The sequence below is a fragment of the Neovison vison genome, chromosome 1 (assembly GCF_020171115.1).
Source record: "Neovison vison isolate M4711 chromosome 1, ASM_NN_V1, whole genome shotgun sequence".
NCBI lineage: Eukaryota > Metazoa > Chordata > Mammalia > Carnivora > Mustelidae > Neogale > Neogale vison.
Genome location: NC_058091.1, coordinates 121,703,075 through 121,726,536, shown reverse-complemented (window position 1 = coordinate 121,726,536; position 23,462 = coordinate 121,703,075). Strand labels below are relative to the sequence as shown.

Sequence of the window (23,462 nt, the reverse complement as noted above, 5' to 3'; positions counted from 1 at the left end):
CTCTCCTGGTACTATCCAGCAGTGCCCCCTGGGCTGCACCCCCAAATCCTCTATCAGAGATGTTTCCCTCTGGTCTCACCTCCTTGCCCCTGCTTTTCTCCTATCTCCGTATCTAACCTTTCCTTCAAAGGGTGGTTTTTTATTTCACTCCCTCTCCTGCCTTGGCTTGGTAAACCAGTCTCTAATCTCTTTTCACCCCAGATTGGAAGGTGTGTCGCTCCCTGACACGCCTTAGAGTTGTGACGTCTCTTCCAGGTTTCCATAGCTCCATTGCTCAACAATTTGCCAGGGGTAACCATTAACCTAGTCCTTAACTCCCTCCCCTACCTTCCTTGCTGGAGGGGATTTTCCAGTCCTTGCGTGGTGGAAGCGGGTTAACCCACAATTTTGTCTCACCTCCTGGATGGGATCTCCCCGTCTCAGGGTACCTAGGACAAAGCTGGAGAGGAAGATGCATTTTAAGGGATATTATTTTGTTTTATTTTTCATTTAACTTAATTTTTTTACAAAAAGATCATATTTATTTATTTGTCAGAGAGAGAGGGCGCAAGTGGGGGAGCAGCAGGCTGAGGGGAAAGCAGGCTCCCCGCTGAGCAAGGAACCTGATGTGGGGCTTGGTCCCAGGATCCTGAAATCATGATCTGAGCTGAAAGCAGACTCTTAACTGACTGAGGCACCCAGGCATCCCAAGGGATCTATTTTTAAAAGTATGTATTTATTTCTGTCCCCCTCATAATCTCCTTGCTTCTCTTCTCACACACACTAGAAGGTAAGCTTCATGAAGCCCATAATTAATGTTCAGTACTTTGAGTCTGCCACCTGGTCCAGAGTAGGCACTAAATAGTTGCTGGGTGAGTAAATGACACCCCTCTGTCTTTAGGGGTGTGGGTGTGTGCACCTGCAGAGGGCTATAGACATGTCTCAGTTGGGGGTGTAGGTGTTCTCAGGTCTACTCCCCACCGGAGTTTGGTGTAATTTGAACACTTCTACGCTCCTCTGGGGAGACCAAAATTTAAGTCTGGCACAGTATTGCCCTCCTGGGGGTGGTCATACCCTGCATCAAGGAAATAGGCAAAGGAGGACTAAAATAGGAGCCTCACTTATTTCTACTTATTTGAAATATTAGTAGCTCTTACTAGTTTTCCAGGAACTGTCCTAAGCTTTCACAAATATGAACTTGGTACAAATTTATTTTTTAAAGATTTTATTTATTTGTCAGAGAGAGAGAGCACAAGCCAGGGGTAGAAGAAGAGGGAGAAGCAGGCTTCTTGCTGAGCGATGGGTGGGGACTCAATCCCACTCTGGGATCCTGACTTGAGCCGCGGGCAGACGCTTAACCAACTGAGCCGCCCAGGTGTCCCTCGTGGGTACAAATATTAATTTAGAGTTGTTGGCATAGGCTTAATTAATGTTGCTTATCTCCACTCTGCAGAAAAAAATGCAACTCGCGTCTGCCCCTTTAGCCAGCTCCCCCCTCAACACCCCTAGACCAGTTCCCCGGGTTCTGACTCGAGCTCCCCTTCCGACTTTCTCACAGGCTCTACTTCGCGTCAATCAAAGCCTAGAAACCGGGAAGGCCAGAAGCTCGAAGGCCAAGCAACTCCACGGGCGGGAAGTTTGAACGTTCTGGCACCGCCCCTATTCGCATAATAGGCCAATCAGTGTCCAACCGTCCCAACCACCGCCATTCTCTCCTCTCTCGCGCTCCGTTGGATCTCCAGGCAGGATCCGGATCTCTCCGACCAATAGCCGCTAGGAGGGGCGGGGCGTGTGCGCGCGCACCTAGTCCTCACTCCCATAAGACTCTCCAGCGGGCTTAGGGCTGATAGGGAAGCGGTTTCGGGCACGTAGCAACCCAGGTGACGGAAAACGCCGCGAGTTGCACACGGCTGGGGTGGGAAACTCAGGAGGTTAAGGCTGCGATCGTGGGAGTATAACTGGTAATGGCGGAGAGAGGAGAGATACATACCCCCGTCCCACAGGGCCCTCCAGCCAAAGTACAACCTCCGCGTGACCGAAATGGGGGTGGGGCGAGTGAAGTTTTGCATAGTCTGGACTTTAGTGACGTACCTGAGAAGTCGCCTGTCAAAGTCCCACAGACGGGGCGCCTGGGGGGCTCAGTGGGTTAGGCCTCTGCCTTCGGCTTGGGTCCTGGGATCGAGCCCCACATCGGGCTCTCTGTTGGGCGATAAAAATATTTTTTAAAAAAATGTCCCACAGATGTTAAAGACAAAATGTTACCACAGCTCTCCTCGGCCCTCGCCGCCCTGCACCTCAGCCCCCTCCCAGAAGTCCTGGGTGGGTTTGCGTTTCTGTTCACCCCCTACCCCAGGCTCCTCGCGGTGAAACCTCGCTCCTGAACTGCCTTCATTTTCTGCACCCGCAGAAACTCCGAGGCCATGGCCTCCGTCGGAGTGATCCCAGGCAGGACGCCGCAGAACCCGGGGCCCGGGGAAGCCTCGGCCGGCTTTCCCAGCCCGGCACCGGTGCCAGGCCGTGGGGAGACGGAGGCGGAGGAGGAGAACGAGCAGGAGCTGGCCGAGGTCTTTGGTGTGGCCTTGGGAGCAGGCTTTTGGGTCCAGAGAGCCGGGCTTTGGTTGGCCCCTCGGGATGTTAGAATAAATGGGCTGGGAAGAGCTAGCTAGTCGCATGCCTCTGCTGCTTCACCTTAATGAACCGCGATGATGACTCTCTCAGGGGTTTGATAAAATGATTATAGTTAAGCAAGACATGGCATAACCCAGCAGTTCAAATATGTTTCCTTTCTTCCTCCCGGGACAGACCCATCTGTGTGTCCTGTGGGCTTCAGGATACTTGGGCATTGCCTATTATGACACTAGTGACTCCACCATCCACTTCATGCCAGATGCTCCGGATCAGGAGAGTCTCAGGCTTCTCCAGAGAGGTGGGGGCAGAACCATGGGTTCCTCTATTCTGGGACAGGATGTGTATTTCACTCATATATCCTCACCTGACTCAATCTATTTTATTGACTCCTAGAGGCTCTCTCTGTTGTTTATAGGAATTCATTTCATTATTCAAGGGACATTTATTAGGTGTTTACAGTGTATCAGGTGCTGGACATATAGTCCTGGGCAAATCAGTCATGTTTGTCCTTCAGAGGTTTATAGTGTAGCGTCAACCTCCAATGCCCTCCTCTTCCCTGGTACCACCTTGACAGTCTCACTACTCTTTTCCAAAACTTCATGCTTGACTCATACCTATGCTTCCAATGTGCAGAGCACAGAGCACTCCTTACTTTTTGAGGGAGGAAATGAGGGTTTTTTTTGTTTGTTTTTTCGGAGGGTTTCCTGGAGGGGTAAAGGGAGATAGAGGGTAAAGATCCTTTAACTTATTTGGTCTCCATTCTTCTTCTAAGTATTGGATGAAATCAATCCCCGGTCTTTTGTTACGAGTGCCAAACAGGATGAGAATATGACTCGGTTTCTAGGGAAGCTTGGTAAGGACTGGGTAAGGGAAAAGTGAAAATGGGGAAGGACTAAACTATGAAATATTCCAGGAGACTAAAGGGTCTTGGAGGGAGCTACAGCCAGGAGGCCAGAATCGGGAGAGAGGGAAGGTTGGACAGAAGCAGGGGACTGAGATGTCCAGATTAATGGCCCTTTCTTTGCTTCCTCCACAGCCTCCCAGGAGCACAGAGAGCTGAAGAGACCTGAAATCGTATTTTTGCCAAGTGTGGATTTTGGTACTTCCTTTGCTCTGCCCAGCCCGTTATCCCAGTTTCCCTACCCTTTCTTCTTACACCAGCCCCATTATCCCAAGTCTCCCCTCAGCTTTATCTCATCCTAACCCTTTGTGTTCTCTAAGTCCCATGACCAGTGTCCTCAAGATCTCTCCTGCTCCCTACCCTTTAATAACCTGAAACCTTGTGAAACTTCCACATAGACATGTCTAGGGTTGAGGGCCTTCCCTGAGAAGAAGGAGTGGTGACACTTTGTGGATAGATTTGATTGTTGAAAATTTCACCTTTAAGACAAAGGCATTTGTCCCTAGGAAAAAAGAAAAAGAAAGGCTGATGATCCATAAGACACTTCCATAACAACAACCTTCCCAGGATTGCAAAAAGGATAGTGAATGTTCTATCCTAATTAGATGTTAAGTGTTAACGTTAGTGTTATTCATTCCTCTATTAAGATGATCTTTTTGATTCCAGATTCCAAATAGATATCTTCCTGAGTCACTTATCTTTGTCAGGTTGTGCCCTTAGCCAAAGATCTTTATGTTAAATGTAAAATAAAGAGAGAAATAGACAGGGAAGATTTGGTTCTTGTTTCAGCTCTCCATTAAGTGCCTGTGGCAGCTTGGCAAGTCACATCATCTCTCTTGCTTCTGTTGTCTCATTCTTTTATTAATTTTTTTAAAAGATTTTATTTGTTTATTTGTCAGAGAGTATTGTCTCATTTTTAAAATGGGGTGAAAAATTGGGCTATGTGAACTTTCTCTCCCATACCTCCCCCAAAATAGGTCTGGAGATAAGCAAACAGCGCCTCCTTTCTGGAAACTACGCCTTCATTCCAGACTCCATGACTGCCACTGAGAAAATCCTCTTCCTCTCCTCTATTATTCCCTTTGATTGCGTCCTCACGGTGAGAAGGGTCCTGGGATGCAGGGGCTGGGATGTAGCAGGCTGGAGAAAGGGACAAGCACCCCATTTCTGGTTTTGAGTCCTGGGAGATACTAGTCCAGCGCTGGAAAATAATAGTTTTCCCTGGTGGTGTTCAATCTCAAGGACATTGGGATTGACCTCAGTTCCATTCCTGATCCCCTTCCAGGTTCGGGCCCTTGGAGGCTTGCTCAAGTTTCTGGGTCGAAGAAGGATTGGGATTGAACTGGAAGACTATAATGTCAGCGTCCCCATCCTGGGCTTTAAGAAATTTGTGTTGTACGTGATTCGCCCTAACCTCAAGCAAAGTTAGGTGGGATTGGGAGGCCTGAGTAGTAAGATGGGTGGGGGATGCAGGAAGTGGGCAGTGTCCTATCTGGAAAAGTGCTCTAGGACATACAGGGACCGCTGAAGGGGATATAGAGCTCTGGGGAGAAGACTGAGAAGGATGGAACCTAGCAAGGAACTCACACTGCCCCTACCCCAGCCACCTTCACTTTTGCTTGTTTTCTGTCCTCAGGACCCATCTGGTAAGCATAGATCAAGACACGTACAGGTAAGGAGATGGAGGCAGGTTGTCATCTCCGGGGAGGGAAAAGGATTAAGTTTAATGCCATAATAATCCTAATGAGGCTCCAGTTTCTTTAGTCCTGGGGTTATTAAGGTCTGTCTCTTTGAGGGGAAGGGAAGAGAGGGCGAGGAGAAAGGAAGAAAGGCACAAAGGTGTCAAATAGATATCCTGCCTTCCTGAGTCACTTATCCTAAAGAGACAAACTGAGGCAGAGAGGAGGGCAGGACAAACCTCACAGCAACCCTTGTCCTCAGGAACATGTTCCCAACCTCCATTCCATTTTCCTAGTTCCTTTTAAAAACCCAAGTTACCTCAAACTCCTCCATTTCTCCCCGACAGTGTTCTGCAGATATTTAAGAGTGAGTCCCATCCCTCAGTGTACAAAGTGGCCAGTGGACTGAAAGAGGGGCTCAGCCTCTTTGGTAAGTATGCCCCTTCCCTCATCCCTCACTGCCAAAGCCTGCCAGAAAAGCTGCTGCCTCCAAACACGTGTCCTAGCCCCTCTCTCCCCACTTCACTCCCACTGCCAGATGTCTCTTCCACTCCCATCCAGCTCTCTTAGCATCTTTGTACCTTCCCTGAGCTTGGGCATCTCCCCTGGCCCACAGTTGCCCAGTGTCATTAGCCTATCATCTCTCTCTTTACCAATTCCATGTTCATTCCTTGGGCTTGTATGACTGTTTCTGCTAGTTGAGCACCTGTCCAGGGACTTGGGGAGGCCCAGTGTAGAGAGAGAGTTACATAACTGCATAACTACCTGTGTTTTATTGGCATTGAGTCTTCATCAGATATCTCTGGCTTTAGGGTGTAGTGGGGACATCGCCCCAAATATCTACATGGTTTCACTGTGCATATCTCGGTGGATTGTGTTTAATGTTTACATATGCATTGGGCTCTTGGTGATTCCAACTACAACAACTCTTGTGTATTTTTCTGGCTGACTGGTCCAGGCAGTGCCCCTCCCTCCCCTAAGCCCATGTAAAGTAATCCTGGCTCAGACTTGCGGCCAGGCGCGCTGGCTTTAGCTGCCTTTGTGTCCTGTATCTGGGGAACGCCCCCAGGCCAGCCTGCCCGAACCTCTGGCTGGGATGCCTTGGTTTAGACACATCTGCAACATTTCTTTCCCTGCCTCTGCCTTATAACAAGCTTACTTCTGGCTCCTGCTCCTCCTCACAGGAATCCTCAACAGATGCCGTTGTAAGTGGGGAGAGAAGCTGCTCAGGTGAGTCTCACAGACATGCCACAGGCTTAGGCCTGCAGTCCTCCACTCACACACACCACTCCATCTGCTGGTAATAAAAGCAACTGCCCTTTTCCAAATGCTGGCTACCATGGGTTAGCTCATGTTATCTTCATTTGATGTTGTCAGCACAAATACATATATGCCTATTGATGATACAGACTTGCACACACACAAGCAGCAGAAACACAGTCACAAAACACTAATCCACACATGGTAATATCTTTTTTTTTATTGAAGTGTAGTTGACATACCATATTATGTTAGTTTCAGGTATACAACATAGTGATTCAACGTTTATATACATTATGAAGTGATCACCACGATAAATCTAGCAACCATCTGTCACCATGTGAAGTTGTTACAATATTATTAACTACATTTCTTAGGCTGCACATTTTCTTTTTTCTTTTTTTTTTTAAAGATTTTATTTATTTATTTGACAGAGAGAGATCACAAGTAGGCAGAGAGAGAGGAAGGGAAGCAGGCTCCCTGCTGAGCAGAGAGCCCGATGCGGGACTCGATCCCAGGACCCTGAGATCATGACCTGAGCCGAAGGCAGCGGCTTAACACACTGAGCCACCCAGGCGCCCCGTCACATTTTCTTTTTTCTTAATAACTAGAAGTTTCTACCCCATATGGTAGGGCTTTATTTATTTATTTATTTTTAAAGTATTTTATTTATTGGGGCACCTGGGTGGCTCAGGGGGTTGAGCCTCTGCCTTTGGCTCAGGTCCTGATCTCAAGGTCCTGGAATCGAGCCCTGCATCAGCCTCTGCTCAGCGGGGAGCCTGCTTCCCACTCTATCTCTATTTGCTGCTCTGCCTACTTGTGACCTCTCTCTGTCAAATAAGTAAAATTTAAAAAAAAAAGATTTTATTTATTCATTAGACAGAGAGTGGGAACACAAGCAGGGGGAGTGGCAGGCAGAGGGAGAGGGAGACGCCCACTCCTCACCAAGCAGGGAACCTGATGTGGGACTCCATCCCAGGACCCTGGGATCATGACCTGAGCTGAAGGCAGACGCTTAACCCACTGAGCTACCCAGGCACCCTGGGCTTTATTCATTTATTTATTTTTAAAAGATTTTTTAAAAAAGATTTTATTCATTTGAGAGAGAGAAGGAGCAGAGGGAGAGGGACAAGCAGACTCTGCTGAACAAGGAGATTGAGGCAGGCCTCTATCCGAAGACCCTGAGATGACCTGAGCCAAAGTCAGATTCCAACCAAATGAGCCACCCAGGTGCCCCTAAAAGATTTTTTTTTTTTAATTTTAAGTACAGGATACCCGCCAACGTGGGGCTCCAGCTCACTATCCCAAGATCAAAAGTCACATGCTTTTCTGACCGAGCCAGCCACGCATCCAACATGGTACTATCTTTAATTATAAAAACCATACTTCAAATTTAAACTCTTTTCTGATGACTTTCAAAATTGTGTCTCTGGTTCCAACTTCCATATGTGGAATGTGCACCTCACATCATCCCCGTTTGCAATTTCCACAGGCAGTTCAAACTCAGAACATCTAAACTGATGCCCATTGGACCTGTTCCTCTTCCTGCATCCTTTTTTTCTCTAGCTAATGGCATTGCTGGCAATACTGCTCAAGTGCTGAACCTTGGATTGATGCTTCGCCTTCACCCTTCATATTCAATTATTCAGTAAGGCCTATTGATTCTACCCTGAGATGTCTTTCTCAGCCATCTCCCTTCCTCTTCCCACTGCTCTAATTCCAGCTATAATGTTTTCCAACATCGCAGTCACTTTCAAATTGGTCTCTCTGCCTCTAATCTCTTCTTTCTCTAATCTGTCCTTCATTCCAAAATACTTGTCATTCCAAAATAGATATCTGAGCATGTCACTCCACTTTTTTAAACCTTAAGTAGAAACAAAATAACAGAAACCTCAGGAGACTTCCCCATTCCTGGCCAGGGTGAAGATCAGCATCCTCAGCAGTGTGGTGTTCAAAGCCCCTCCCACTTATGTCAACTTGAATTTCCATGATTATCTTTTTTTTTTTTTTTTTAAGATTTTATTGGTTTATTTGATAGAGATCACAGAGAGGCAGGCAGAGAGAGAAGGAAGTAGGCTCCCCGCTGAGCAGAGATGTGGGGCTCCATCCCAGGACTCTGGGATCATGACCTGAGATGAACGCAGAGGCTTTAACCCACTGAGCCCTCCAAGCGCCCTCCATGATTATCTTCTGAGCCCTGCCTAAATCCTTTCTCTCTGGATCCACCCTATATTCCAATCCTTTGGGCCACTTTCCATCATGGAAATAACCAAGCCTGTGTTTATGCAGTTCCTTCCAGAAAGTCTTTCCCGTGTTCTTCCCCTGTCAGAATCTTACATCCTCCTCAAGGTGCCAGCCCACTATCACCTTTTCCGTGAAACTTTCACAGGCACCTGTGGGGAGACTGGCACCCATCTTCCCGTTACTTAGTGCCTGTTTATGTTTCCTGGTTGCACTGTCACATCAGCTTGGAGTTAGTGGTCAGTGAACCTGCTCCCTCTCATAACTGCAAGCTCCATACAGGGGTCCTGCCTGTGGCCTCAGTCCCTGGCACATGGCCTTGGATATGGTAGACGCAGTGAGTGAGCATGGTACCCAGATGCAAGCCTGCTGATCACATCTTCTCTGCAGACTCAGAGCTGAAAACTTTGCTAGCCCACAGGTGCACAATTCTTTCCCCACCTCACCTGCCCTGCATTGTGTGTCTTTTGGAGGTTAATTTAGGATAATCTGTGAGGTCATCTCCAGGCAATTGGGATGATTTAATTATCGCCACATTCTGCAGGTGCAGATCTCTCTCCTCAGCCAGGGATGAGAAGGAAGGCGTTCTTAGGGGAGAAGAGAACAGAGTTTAAGTTGGGAAGGAGTGCACATCCCCCAGGAAGGTTCCAGTAGGACATGGAATCATAACTTGAATTATGAACGAAGGATACAATCGGCCCAGCTGGATGGGGCACCAGGAAGGTGACAGAATGTCACAGTATGCTCTGAAGAGCACTGTTCTAGCCGTCTGCACACCTGAGTTCAAGACCCAACTATACTTCTTAAAAGGACAGTAACTTTGGATAAGTATCTGGGGAACGCCCCCAGGCCAGCCAGCCCAACACCCGAACCTCTGACCCAGATGCCTCGGTTTAAAGGCTTATTCTCTAAAGGCTTCATTTTCTCAGCTGTAGAATTTAGAAGGTTTAGCTTGTCTAAGTTTTCTGCTGGCAGTAGCAGTACATAAGTTAGAAAAACCTCAGGATTTTACAAGACAGGAGGCTTGGCAAAGCTCTCCAGGCTGGGGACAGGTGTTCAGTCTGGCCTACACTGCTGCAAGTAGAGCTGTCTGTGGCTAAGGAGCAGAGGTGCCTAAAACCCACCCTTGAATCCCACTCAGCCTTCCGCTTCACTCTAACGTGGGGTATCCTAACCCAGGGTAACTGGCCCTCGACTATGGTATGGCATATCCTGGCATATCCCCAGGCCCCAGTGTCTCCACAGGTTTCTTATATAAAATAGCATGCCTAATGGCCCACTGTAATGCAGAAAAGAATTCATGGCTCACGTGTCCTTGCAGAATCTCACACTCTTCATAGCCATCAAAAGACAAGGACACCCAGAATTAGACAAACCAGATGAGACATTTATTATTGTATACTAATTTAATTTCTTAGAAGATACCTCAGGCACACAAAGGGTAGACATAATGATGATAATTATGATGATGTTATACACCTCTGTGTTTACACCAGCAAAATTAAGAATAAGGCAGAATTATTAAAGGGGTGCCTGGCTGGCTCAGTCGGTAGAGCATGTGACTTGATCTTGGGGTCATGAGTTCAAGCCCCACGTTGGGCATAGAGCTTACTAAAAAAAAGGGGGGAGCTGGGTGGCTCAGTAAGTTCAGCATCTGATTTCAGCTCAGGTCATCATCTCAGGGTCCTGGGATGGAGGCCCTGCGTCAGGCTCCCCACTCGGCAGGGGGGAGCCTGTCCTTCTGGCCCTCCCCATGTTCATGCTTTCTCTCTCAAATAAATAAGTAAATAAATACTAATTTGTACAAGTCTTTAAAAAAGACAATTTACTGAAGCCTTGTAAAGTGTCCCTCCCCAGTCCCTTTTTCTCTGCAGAGATGACCATTATCATGAATTGAGGACTTACCATTCTGCATGGAATGGCTATATACTTTTACAGAAGAACAGGAAAAGACTACCGTCTGTGCCATTACACCCAGAGGCACTTTTCACAGCTAAATGCAGATAAACTCATGCTGACTCATCTTCTCCTACTCAGCCGCAGAGAAAGCTGGAGCGTTGGCACACAAATACCTCAATACGCTGCTCTCCCTCTAAATATTGACAAGCGCCATCGCTATCCACATGGAATGACACATGGTCACATCCATCAAAACCAGGATAAACAGAGTCGTGCTCACATGCAGAGATTTTTAGTAAATATGTGTAAACATACCCGCATAGATAGGATACGGGGCTTGCCAGTACAGATACATATCACCACTATCCCCAGGGCCCTCCAAACATACACTCTCACAAATTGAGATCAAGACAAGTGATTGGGGGCTATGTGGCTCAGTCGGTTGGTTAGGTGTCTGGCTTCAGCTGAGGTCATATCCTGGAGTCCCAGGATCGAGCCCCACATTGGACTTCCCGCTCAGCGAGGAGTCTGATTCCCCCACTGACCCTCCCTCCTTCTCAAGCTCACTCTCTCTCAAATAAATAAAATCTTTTTTTTTTTAAGATTTTATCTATTTATTGACAAAGAGAGATCACAAGCAGGCAGAGAGAGGAGGAAGCAGGCTCCCTGCTGAGCAGAGAGCCCGATGCTGGGCTCGATCCCAAGACCCTGAGATCATGACCTGAGCCGAAGGCAGCAGCTTAACCCACTGAGCCACCCAGGCGCCCCTAAAATCTTTTTTCGAAAGCTAATTTTATAGATTTTTTTTTTTTACGATTTTTATTTATCTATTTGACAGAGATCATAAGTAGGCAGAGAGGCAGGCAGAGGTGGGGGGTGGTGGGGAGAAGGGAAGCAGGCTCCCTGCTGAGCAGAGAGCCCAATGTGGGGCTTGATCCCAGGGCCCTGAGATCATGACCTGAGCCACCCAGGCGTCCCATAAATAAATAAAATCTTAAAAAAAAAAAAAAAAAGACACTGATGACAACAGATGTAATTTCTGGTCTCCCCTACTTTATCCCTCACTTCTAGGCTGTGGTTCACACGTCCAACTCAGGACCTGGGAGAGCTAAATTCTCGGCTGGATGTCATTCAGTTTTTCCTCCTACCTCAGAATCTGGACATGGCTCAAATGCTGCATCGGTTGCTGAGTCATATCAAGAATGTACCTGTGAGCCCAGGGTGGGGGCAGAGAGGTGGGGAAGGAGTTTGAGGGTCAATAGTGTACATTGGGCTTCTTGGGGGGCACTAAAGTGGGAGAAGTAAAACAGTCGTCCCATTGTCTGACTGTAGCTGATTCTGAAACGCATGAAGCTGTCCCACACCAAGGCCAGCGACTGGCAGGTTCTGTACAAGGTAAGGCCTCCCTTCGAGAAGCTTAGAGGTCCAGGTTAAGCCTCTCAGCAAGCAATCCAGATCCTCTGCACTCTGCTCACCCATCTAACTTTATCCCAACACTTTAACAACAACAACAACTTTGTATTGTGGAAACTAACAAAAAAAATTAGAATAATATAATGACCCCCATGTACCTACCATGAAGTTTTAACACCTAGACTCATAACCAATCTTGTTTGATGTATATCTTCTCCCCCTTTCTCCTTCCTGGATTATATCATTTCACCCATAACTATTTCAGTATGATTGCTGAAAGAAAATTACTTTGAGAAAGAATAACAAGGGGCACCTGGGTGGCTCAGTGGGTTAAAGCCTCTGCCTTCGGCTCAGGTCATAATCCCAGAGTCCTGGAAGGCAGCTATGCTCACCACTATACTACCAACGCCCAGAGTCCTGGGATCGAGTCTCACATCAGGCTCCCTGCTCAGTGGGGAGTCTGCTTCTCTCTCTACCTGCCATTCTCTGTCTCTGACAAATAAATAAATAAAATATTAAAAAAAATAAAGAATAACAAGGGGCACCTGGGTGGATCAGTGGGTTAAAGCCTCTGCCTTGGCTCAGGTCGTGATTCCAAGGTCCTATGATCGAGCCCCACATCAGGGTCTCTGCTCAGCGGGGAGCCTGCTTCCTCCTCTTTCTCTCTCTGCCTGTCTCTCTGCCTACTTGTGATCTCTGTCTGTCAAATAAATAAATAAATGAATGTTTAAAAAAAAAAAACAAGCAATACCATGATCTTGCTAACAATTAGCATAATTCTTGAATATCATCAATTATCTGATGTACACATTTTTTTAAAGATTTTATTTATTTATTTGACAGACAGAGATCACAAGCAGGCAGAGAGAGAGAGGAGGAAGCAGGCTCCCCACTGAGCAGAGAGCCCGATGTGGGGCTCGATCCCAGGACCCTGGGATTATGACCTGAGCCGAAGGCAGAGGGTTTAACCCACTGAGCCACCCAGGCACCCCTGATGTACACATTTCTAATCCTCTCTTAAATGCCATGATTTAAAAAAAATACATTTTGTTTAATTAGGATGCAAATAAAGTCAACATATATATAATGGGATGATGTCTCTTGAAGTCACCTTTTGGGTTCCTTTTTCATTTCACTGTTCTCCCTCCATCTCTATCTCAATATTTAGCTCTCTTTTTCCCCTTGCAAGTTATTTGGTGAAGAAGTTGGATTGTTTGCCTAGTAGTTTTCCTTAACCCGGATTTCGCAGATTACATTCTGTACGTGTTTTTGGCATGTTTTACTCTGTTCTAGAATTTTTTTAAAAGATTTTATTTATTTATTTGACAGACAGAGATCACAAGTAGGCAGAGAGAAAGGAGAGAGCAGAGAGCGGAGAGCCTGATGATCCCAAGACCCTGGGATCATGACCTGAGCCGAAGGCAGAGGCTTAACCCTCTGAGCCACCCAGGCGCCCCTTTAATATTGTTTTATAAGCAGAGGAATATAATGCCCGATATGTCTGTTTTTCCTTTTGTGACATTAGTGGCTTTGATGTTTCATAATGAAGTCCATTAATTCCTTAGGGATTACAAAATAATGTTACTCTGTCATTCTTTCTCCATTTATTAGTCTGAATGTTTCTGTAAAGAGAAATTTCCTCTCATCTGCTTTTTGGTTACTCAGTGGTACATTTAATATAATAGAAACTGCTTGATTTTCTCCCCTGCCTTTATTTACCAGCTCTCAGCATACAGGAAGGTACTAGTTCCCTAACACCCTCCATCCCCCACTGTAGCCAGTGTGGTTTTTGTTGTTTTAGTATCATCATGAGCTCAGATTTACACATGTGTTTCAGTCGATTGCATTTTTAATCTTTCTGCATGTTCAGATTGTTCCATCTGTGGCCAATGGGAGCCTCTTCATGTTGTCTTCTGAGTCCTTTAAACATGACCCCAGTAGGTGTCCCCACTTGATAGCTTCCCTCCTGCTCTCTGGTTTGACAAGATGTACCAGATATATCATTTACATCTCCTGGTTCTTCTTCTTTTTTTTTTTTTTAAGTAATCTCTGTACCCTAAGCGAGCTTGAACTCACAATTCTGATATCAAGAGTTGCATGCTGTGCTGACTGAGCCAGCCAGGCACCCCTACATCTCTTGGTTCTGATCCAAATCAGACATTTCTCCAAAGAGCACCAGTTCCTTTTAATGAAAAACGGCATTTCTGTATCACAGTCTGAATCCTAGAGGGTGCACAGCATGGTTTGCTTATTGCTTTAAAGGCTTTTCTGCAGACATATCTAGGAATTTTTAAAAAGTAAAATACATGATAAATTGGTACCGATGCCAGCAATTTAAATTCAGAAGCACAGGGTTCTTACCTTGTATATTCCTATACTAGCCTCTTCAACACTCCTTCTTCCATAGTGGAAATTCTGGTTCTCGGTAACAGTAAGAATGATAAGATCAGAATATCATTCATTTGCTTTTTCTGACATTACACCCACAACAGTCTTAGTATAGCAATTCCAGCACTACTACCAACGATATTATTGCTGAAAATAATTTGAGATTTTTTTGGTGGGGGAAGAAGGGAAGTTCTTTCTGTCCCTACTAAGGATACAGTCATATTACTGTTTTAGTAACTTGGAATAGTTCCTGTCTGTGTGGTTATATCACTACCTGAATATATATTCATGTCCATATGTTTCATTCTATTTTTGATTTTAAGGAATTAGTTTTTAATATTTAATTTACCTTTATAATTATGTAAAATATTAACACAGCTCCAAAATGTAATCCAAACAAGGTATAGGTAACGAATTTTAGTTTCTTTCTCTTCATTTCCACCTAATAACATTTTCTTTAAAAATTTTTTAAGATTTGGCTCAGTCAGTTAAGTGTCTGCCTTCAGCTCAGGTCATGATCCCAGGGTCCTGGGATCGAGTCCTGCATTGGGCCCCTTACTCATCGGGGAGCCTGCTTCTCCCTCTGCCTGCTGCTCTCCCTGCTTGTACTCTCTCTCTCCCACGCTTGCTCTCTGGCAGATAAATAAATAAAATCTTTAAAAAAAAGATTATTATAAAATTTTTAAGATTTATCCTTCTGTTGTTTTGTTTTAATTTCTTTTTTAAGAAATAATTTAAGGGGCACCTGGGTAGCTCAGTGGGTTAAGCCTCTGCCTTTGGCTCAGGTCATGATCTCAGGGTCCTGGGATCGAGCCCCACATCGGGCTCTCTGCTCAGCAAGGAGCCTGCTTCCCCCCCCGCCCCCCCTGCGCCTGCCTCTCTGCCTACTTGTGATCTCTGTCTGTCAAATAAATAAAATCTTTAAAAAAAATTTAAGACGTAAAGAAAAGCTGCAAAAATTGCACAGGGTGTTCTCATATACCTTTCTTTCACTCAGCTTCCCTTAATGTTAATATATTATTTTTAAAATGTTAACATGTTACATAACCATAGTCCAGTTATCTCATATTTTATTATTTATAATTCAATGCTATTGTTTATTTTTGCTTAATTTTTTCTATTTAAAAGCCTTGAGAGTTCTTTTCAGATTGACTTTTAACTGCCCATTTGGCCTTCAGATTGACTTTTCAGATTCAGATACTGCCCTTCTGATAATGCCCTTCTGACATGGCCCCCAGTGCATTTCTGAACATTTCCTAACTTTCTGCAACTACAAGATGCTCCAGGTTCATATTTTCCTTGCCCCAGCTCTGGAATCAACCATTTCTCCAAGGAGTCCTGTTTACTTTCTTTGGAGAATAGTATTAGAAAGCAGGATCTGGACACTAGATGTGGTTATTGCTACTGGGGTATCTCATGTCTCACCAGAGACAGAGCTAAGAAATAGATCCATGTATGGTAACCCATGCACTCATACCTATATTCCTAAGTCTATTTATATATTAAAGAACCCACAAGTTCATACTTATACCTCTGATTACAGGTCAATACCACAGAGGGTATTCCTCCTTTCCTCATTTGTAACTTCCTTCTCTGACAGTGTGAAACCTGCTTCTCATTATCTATAGCAATTTTCTTTGAACATGGACAGTTATAGGTGATTGTTTGGATATTGCATTTCCACTACTCCACATTCATCCTCTACTTCAGGCTGGCCAGGCTATGCATTTGGGTACTCTGCCGAGGAGACCCACACTATTCTTTTTTTTTTTTTTAAGATTTTATTTATTTATTTGACAGAGACACAGCCAGAGAGGGAACACGAGCAGGGGGAGTGGGAGAGGGAGAAGCAGGCCTCCTGTCAAGCAGGGAGCCCAAAGCCGGGCTCAATCCCATGACCCCGGGACCATGACCTGAGCCAAAGGCAGACACCCAACCGACTAAGACACCCACGTTCTGCTTGGTATAGAGTGGTGTTTAACACCAGCCATGTGGGTTCAAATCCCAGCTCTTTTGTTTACTCTCTGTGAGACCTTAAGCAAATTTTGTTATTTCTTTGTGCTTCAGGTTTGTTGTTTGTAAAATGGAGATAATACTAGTCCCTATCTCCTAAGATTATTTTGAGGAATGAATGAAGTTAACATATGTGAAGAGTTTAGAATATTGCCTTTCACTTAGTAAACATTCAGAAAGTGTTAGCTTTTATTCCCACTGCTGTTTGCCCTGTTCATGCTCTCAACCAGAACACCCTCGTTCCTTTGAATAGCCTTATTCATGACCTAGTTTGGTTGTTTGTTTTGTTTTTGTTTTTTTGAGAGAGAGAGAGAGTATATGCACACACTTGGCCAGGGAAGGTGGGAGTGGGCAGAGGGAGAGGGAGGGAGAGAATCTCAAGCAGGCTCCATGCCTGTGTGGAACTTGACTCCAGACTCAATCCCAAGACCCTGAGATAGTGACCTGAGCCGAAATCAAGAGTCAGGCGCCCAGTCAACTGAGTCACCTAGGGGCTCCTCGTTTCCTTTTCTCTGTAAAGATATCTCCAATAATGTTAGCCCGAGTTAGTCTTATTCTCTGAACTTCCTTAATAATTTTAGTCAGTTTCATAACTTGATCAATCTTTTTTGTGGGTAGCCATTGTTTTTGGTGCTTGTTTGTTTCCATCGTGGCTAGATTATAAACCTTTGATTCATATACTTGAGTCCTCTGTCATCGAGTAAGGCTCAGTAGATGTCAGTGTGTCCACACTGTCTAACCTTGGCAGCCACCTCAGGACACTGGCCTTCACCCTGTGGAATTAATTGTCAGTGACCCTCACCCTTTTTCTCTTCCTGCTCCCTTAACTTAGTGTGTCTTGCCCCTTCTGTACATGTAATTCTCTGCCTTTCATATCCCCTCTTCTCTTTCTCCTTCCTCAATATGAAATCCTCTCCTCTATGAAAGCACCTACTACTTTATTTTTAAATCTTCTGGGTGTATTTCTGTTTTCCTCACTAGACATGAGCTCCTCTGGGAGAAGGGCCATATTTTAGTTCTTTGTGGCCTCAGTGTTGAGTGGAGTGCCTGGCAGAGTTTGACAGATGCCATTTCCTCGTTTATTGTTTCTTCTTTGCCTTTGAGATCTTCTGTCTGTCCTATTGTGTTTTCTCCTCTGTCCTTCCGTCCCCTCGCCTCAACCCACCTTCTGTCCATTTCTGCTGCAGACTGTGTACAGTGCCCTCGGTCTGAGGGATGCTTGCCGCTCCCTGCCCCAGTCCATCCAGCTCTTTCAGGACATTGCCCAAGAGTTCTCTGACGACCTGCTCCATATTGCTAACCTCATTGGGAAGGTGGTGAGTGGAAGAATGAGGCAGAGCCCTTGGGGACCTAGGGGAGAGAGGAGGGATTAGAGGATGGGGTTGAAGGGATTAGAGGAGGGATTGATTAGAGGATGGTGTTGGAAATGGGAGACATCAAGTTCAGTTGGATGACCAAAGAATGGGATGGTGAGAGGAGTGGGCAGAGCATCAGAGGCATGCTTGGAGGGTTAATATCAAAGCAGGAAATGCAGGGAGAATAGGGGCCCAAGGAGAGGTGAGGAACAGGACTGGGGACAGTTCTAGGTGATGAGCAATTGGACTTTTTATCTCCTCAGGTGGACTTTGAGGGCAGTCTTGCTGAAAACCGCTTCACAGTCCTCCCCAACATAGATCCTGACATTGATGAGAGTGAGTGTTGGGTGTGCAGCCTGTCAGTGCTGCACAGGTGACATGGTGCCATCATCAATAGGCGGGCACTACAACTGGGGATGGGTTGCTAACAGGGCAGGAGCCTTCCTTTTGATACCCACATGTCCTCCACCCTCCTAGAAAAACGAAGGCTGATGGGACTTCCCAGTTTCCTCACTGAGGTTGCCAGGAAGGAGCTAGAGAATCTGGACTCCCGTATTCCATCATGCAGTGTCATCTACATCCCTCTGGTGAGGGCAAGATGGTGGGTGTAACCCCCAGGGATCTTTCATGGGAGATAGTAGGCTTATGAAGGACAGACTGCTAGGTAAGAAAGCTCCTGGAGAAGCTGGAAGATGATGAACACCCGGCGGTAGTGTTAGGCCCCTGAGGTTCGAAGCACTGCAGAACACAGGAATCTTTCTGTCCTCCACGGAGGTGCCTGGTACTGTATTTTTTTTTTCTTAAAGATTTTATTTGTTGGGGAGTGCACAAGAACCCAAGCAGGGGGAGCGGCAGGCAAAGAGAAGCAGGCTCCTTGCAGAGCAGGGAACCTGACATGGGACTCAATCCCAGGACCCTGGGATCACTACCTGAGCCAAAGGCAGATGCTTAACTGGCTGAGCCACCTAGGCATCCCAGTGCTTGGTACTTTATTCCCTGTTTTATCTCTTTACTCTCCTCAGATTGGCTTCCTTCTCTCTATTCCCCGCCTGCCTTCCATGGCAGAGGCTAGTGACTTTGAGATTGAAGGACTGGACTTCATGGTAAGACCCTTGACTTCTATAGGGGGAGGTAAAAGAAATAAGTCAGCAGCTGAGGGAGGGCCTTACCCTATCAGCACTGCCCAATATGAAATGTCTCTTCTATAGTTCTACTTTGATCCTTCCCAGCTCTGAGATTAAAAAGGAAAAAAGCCAGGGTGGAAAAGAGATGAAAGACCTGTCCTCCAAGAACTATAAAACCTTGATGAAAGAAATTGAAGGTGACACAAAGAAATGGAAAGGCATTCCATGCTCTGGAATTGGAAGAACAAATATTGTTCAAATGCCTATACTACCCAAAGTGATCTACAGATTTAATGCAGTCCCCATCAGAATACCAACAGCATTTTTCACAAAACTAAAACAAATAATCCTAAAATTGGAATGGAACATAAAAGACCCTAAATAGCCAAGGCAATCTTGAAAAAAAAAACAAAAAAAAACAAAATCGGAGGTAACCCAATTCCAGAGTTAAAGTTACCTTACAAAGTTGTAATAATCAAAACTGTATGATATTAACACAAAAATAGGCATGTAGATCAATGGAACAGAACAGAAAGCCCAGAAATAAACCTGTGATTATATGGTCAGTTAATCTATTTTTTTTTTCCAAGATTTTATTTATTGGGGCACCTGGGTGGCTCAGTCGGTTAAGCATCTGCCTTTGGCTCAGGTCATGATCTCTGGGTCCTAGGACTGAGCCCCATGTTGGGCTCCCTGCTCAGTGGGGAATCTGCTTCTCCCTCTATCTCTGCCCCTCCTCTCCCTTTCCCCCCTTCCCAGCTCATGCTCTCTCCCCTTCTGTCTCTGAGATAAATAAAATAAGACACCCTTGTCAATCTACACAATGGGGAAAAGACAGTCTCTTCAATGAATGGTGTTGGGAAAATTGGACAGCTGCGTGCAACAGAATGAAACTGGGCCATTTTCTTCCACCACGTACAAAAATAAACTCAAAATGGATTAAGGGTCTTTTTATGAAACGAGGACCCTAGGATCATGCCCTGAGCTGAAGGGAGAGGCTTAACCCACTGAGCCACTCAGGCGCCCAAAATTTTAGTTTTTTAACTACTTTGTAACTTACATGGTTGGTTACCAGGGTATTTGCCTCATAATAATTCCTTAAGCCATGTATTTGTTTTATACAATTTTCTGTGTATGTTTTTATTTTATTTATTTATTTATTTGACAGAGACACAGTGAGAGAGGGAACACAAGCAGGGGGAGTGGGAGACGGAGAAGCCCGATGTGGGGCTCAATCCCGGAATCCTGGGACCAATACCCAAGCCAAAGGCAGACGCTTAACCACTGAGCTACCCAGGCACCCCATATCTGTTATATTTTTAAATAAAAGTTTTTTTAAAAGAATAAAAAAGTCAGGGTGGGGTGGAGGTGGTGTTAGACCAAGGAGACAAAGCCCATAGCTTTGAGCCCTTGTTCCCAGTTCCTGTCAGAGGAGAAGCTGCACTATCGTAGCGCTCGAACCAAGGAGCTGGACGCATTGCTGGGGGACCTGCACTGTGACATCCGGGGTGAGGAGAAGCAAAAGGCTGGAGGGGAGCGGGCAGTTTGGAAGACAGTCTACAGGCTCCTTTCCTTCTGCTCTCTCTCACTCTGACTCCGCACCTTTTCCTCTCAATGTCTTGGAAGGTCTCAGACTACCTCTGGTGTCTTGGGGCTTGTCTCTTCTTCATTTTCTCCTGGAGCTGACGCCCAGCTCCTCCCTCCCCTGTCCCCAGACCAGGAGACCCTGCTGATGTACCAGCTGCAATGTCAGGTGCTGGCACGGGCCTCTGTCTTGACCCGGGTTTTGGACCTTGCCTCCCGCCTGGACGTCCTGCTGGCTCTAGCCAGTGCTGCCCGGGACTATGGCTACTCAAGGCCCCGTTACTCTCCCCAGCTCCTTGGGGTTCGAATCCAGAATGGCAGGTGAGAACAGAAGCGGGTGGAGGCATAGACTCAAGGGGCCCAAAGGCCCCATCTTCTGGTGGCTTCATTCGTCTGCATTGAGAGGCCACATGTGAGGTGACTTTCTACCCACGGCAGACATCCTCTGATGGAACTCTGTGCCCGAACCTTCGTGCCCAACTCTGCAGAATGTGGTGGGGACAGAGGGAGGGTCAAAGTCATCACTGGACCCAACTCCTCAGGGAAGAGCATATACATCAAACAGGTGAGGAGAGTCCCTGCACACTGGGCCTCTGGCATCTTCTTCATTGTCTCCATCTCCCTCCTGCCTCCAAACACAGGTCCCTGCAGCTCCTCCCAGGTGTTCTGACCTGACCTGTCATGGAAAGGCCATTGTGCACACATGTTCTCTCTACTTGAGAGAGAGCCGTGCTCTAACAGATCCCTCTGTGGCCTGAAATCCTCCCCCTACTCTGAACAGGTCCGTGCTGTTCACACTTGGGAACACTGCCCACTCTTCCACCCTCTTTTGTGATTCTAAAGAGAGCTGAGGGGCTCTCCTTAAACTGTGTCCACCCCTCCTTGATCTATAATTCACCTCTCAGCCTTGCCTCACCCCCACCCTGGCCCACACCACCAGGCTCAAGACCCTGTCTCCTCCCTATTTAGGTTGGCTTGATCACATTCATGGCCCTCGTGGGCAGCTTCGTGCCAGCAGAGGAAGCCGAAATTGGGGCTGTAGATGCCATCTTCACCCGAATCCACAGCTGTGAATCCATCTCCCTGGGCCTCTCGACCTTTATGATCGACCTCAACCAGGTCAAAGGGAGCAAAGTTAGGGGGGGTGGGACCAGTGGAGGGTGTTAATGAGGAAGGAACTCTATTCTTGAAAAATGATCAGAACAAGAAAACCATTCCCTCTGCTGCGTGCCTTCTATATTATGGGCAGGGAGCACCGAGTTCAGAGACTGGGAGAATCAACTTTGAACCTTTGCTTTGCATGAAGCACTGTTGGCAATGAAAGGGTGAACAAAACCCGAGTCTTGCCATTAATGAACTTGCAGTCTAGTAGGGTGGACACACACAGAAGCAGCTTTACCCACAGGCAGACTGGTCAGTTCACTGCAGGCCTTGAACGCTACTGAAACTCTCCCTTGTCCACTTGGTCCCCAGCAGGTGGCGAAAGCAGTAAACAATGCCACCAAGCAGTCTCTGGTCCTCATTGACGAATTTGGAAAGGGAACCAACACGGTGAGGAGACAAAATGAAGAGAAACCGAGGAGGGGAAAATGGAGGGATGGGGTGCCCAGGAGAGAAATGGGGGTATGTGGGCAGGAAAGTACAAGATGGGGATAGCTAGGGCAGGTGGAGTGTATAAGGGGGCACACCAGTGGTTCAGTACCCTCACCCCTGCCCTGTGTGCAGGTAGACGGGCTCGCGCTGTTAGCTGCTGTCCTCCGACACTGGCTGGCACTTGGACCCGCGTGCCCTCACATCTTTGTGGCCACCAACTTTCTGAGTCTTGTTCAGCTCCAGCTGCTGCCCCAGGGGCCCCTTCTGCAGTATTTGGTAAGGACACCAGTCTAGCCCTCTGGGGATCCCTGGGATGAACATTTACCAGAACCCAGAACAGGCTCCCTAGAACAGAGGCATCCTTCCCATTTCTCACTCCCCACAGGGATCAGCCAGGGGTTTCAGGGCGGGGCACAGACTGATTCATGATTCACTTCCCCATCTATCTCTTTTAAGACCATGGAGACCTGTGAGGATGGGGACGACCTTGTCTTCTTCTATCAGGTGTGTGAAGGCATTGCCAAGGCCAGCCATGCCTCCCACACAGCTGCCCAGGCTGGGCTTCCTGACCAACTCCTTACTCGTGGCAAGGAGGTGAGATCCAAAGGTCAAACACCTCCATCAGGCCTCCCTACCATTGTCCCTACTCCTCTCAGGGGCCTAGGTTTCTGGGTCTATGGGATTTCTGATCCTTATTTCTGGTTCTCTTACCCAACTCCCCACTTCACCCCACTTCCTATTGCTAGGTCTCAGACTTGATCCGCAGTGGGAAACCCATCAAGCCTGTCAAAGAGTTGCTGAAGGAGAAGCAGATGGAAAAGTGAGTGTATGGCCAGTGTCCTAGTTCTTTCCGGCATGTTCTACAGTTCTTCTTCCCCTTTTAGGGACCCAGACAGCCTCTTTGCCCTTCAAAGACCCATGATTTGTTTCTGAAATCCCTAAATTTTCCTGGTTCACTGTGCTACAGCCTCTCCCTTCTGCCTGGGGACACAGCTTTCTATTCTGCCATAAACCCTGCTGTCCTTTCTCCCCTCAGTTGCCAGACATTAGTTGATAAATTTCTGAAACTGGATTTGGAAGATCCCAACTTGGACCTGGACCTTTTCATGAATAAGGAAGTGCTGCCTGCTGCCACTGCCATCCTTTGAGAGCCCTTCCTTGGCCCTCCTCCACCTTCCAAGACCCCAGCGGGCTGCCACGCCCTGTTTCCTCACCTTCCTCAGACCCAGAATTCTCAGCTTTTCTGCATATTTTGTTTCGTATTAGGAATAAAGTTTACTTCAGAGAAAGTTATTGTTTCTTTAGACCAGCTAGTACAAAACAAAAGAATAAGAACAAGATGAAACACCAAGCGGAAGTCCACAAAGGGGCCTACCCTGCCTCATTAGAAACACAGGGACAACGG

At 46.6% G+C, this 23,462-nt stretch overlaps 1 protein-coding gene across 2 annotated transcripts; it reads left to right on the top strand.

The window, feature by feature from the left end:
* The first annotated feature begins 680 nt into the window (after window positions 1-680).
* On the top strand, window positions 681-23,346 carry MSH5 (mutS homolog 5). 2 transcript variants are annotated; one of them, XM_044256347.1, is made up of 26 exons: window positions 681-707; window positions 1,538-1,859; window positions 2,387-2,543; window positions 2,782-2,905; window positions 3,380-3,460; window positions 3,644-3,706; window positions 4,486-4,607; window positions 4,794-4,903; window positions 5,145-5,180; window positions 5,535-5,617; window positions 6,372-6,417; window positions 11,659-11,797; window positions 11,920-11,982; window positions 17,589-17,717; window positions 18,020-18,092; window positions 18,234-18,343; window positions 18,779-18,859; window positions 20,301-20,388; window positions 20,596-20,785; window positions 20,903-21,029; window positions 21,434-21,583; window positions 21,938-22,015; window positions 22,190-22,333; window positions 22,514-22,651; window positions 22,804-22,877; window positions 23,094-23,346. In XM_044256347.1, the coding sequence occupies exons 3-26, from the start codon at window positions 2,400-2,402 to the stop codon at window positions 23,203-23,205; spliced, it is 2,505 nt and encodes an 834-aa protein (XP_044112282.1). In that variant the 5' UTR covers window positions 681-707; window positions 1,538-1,859; window positions 2,387-2,399; the 3' UTR covers window positions 23,206-23,346. The 2 variants fall into 2 exon arrangements, with proteins under 2 accessions (XP_044112282.1, XP_044112290.1); XM_044256355.1 differs by lacking the exons at window positions 681-707; window positions 1,538-1,859 and adding an exon at window positions 1,871-1,940.
* The last annotated feature ends 116 nt before the right edge of the window (window positions 23,347-23,462 follow it).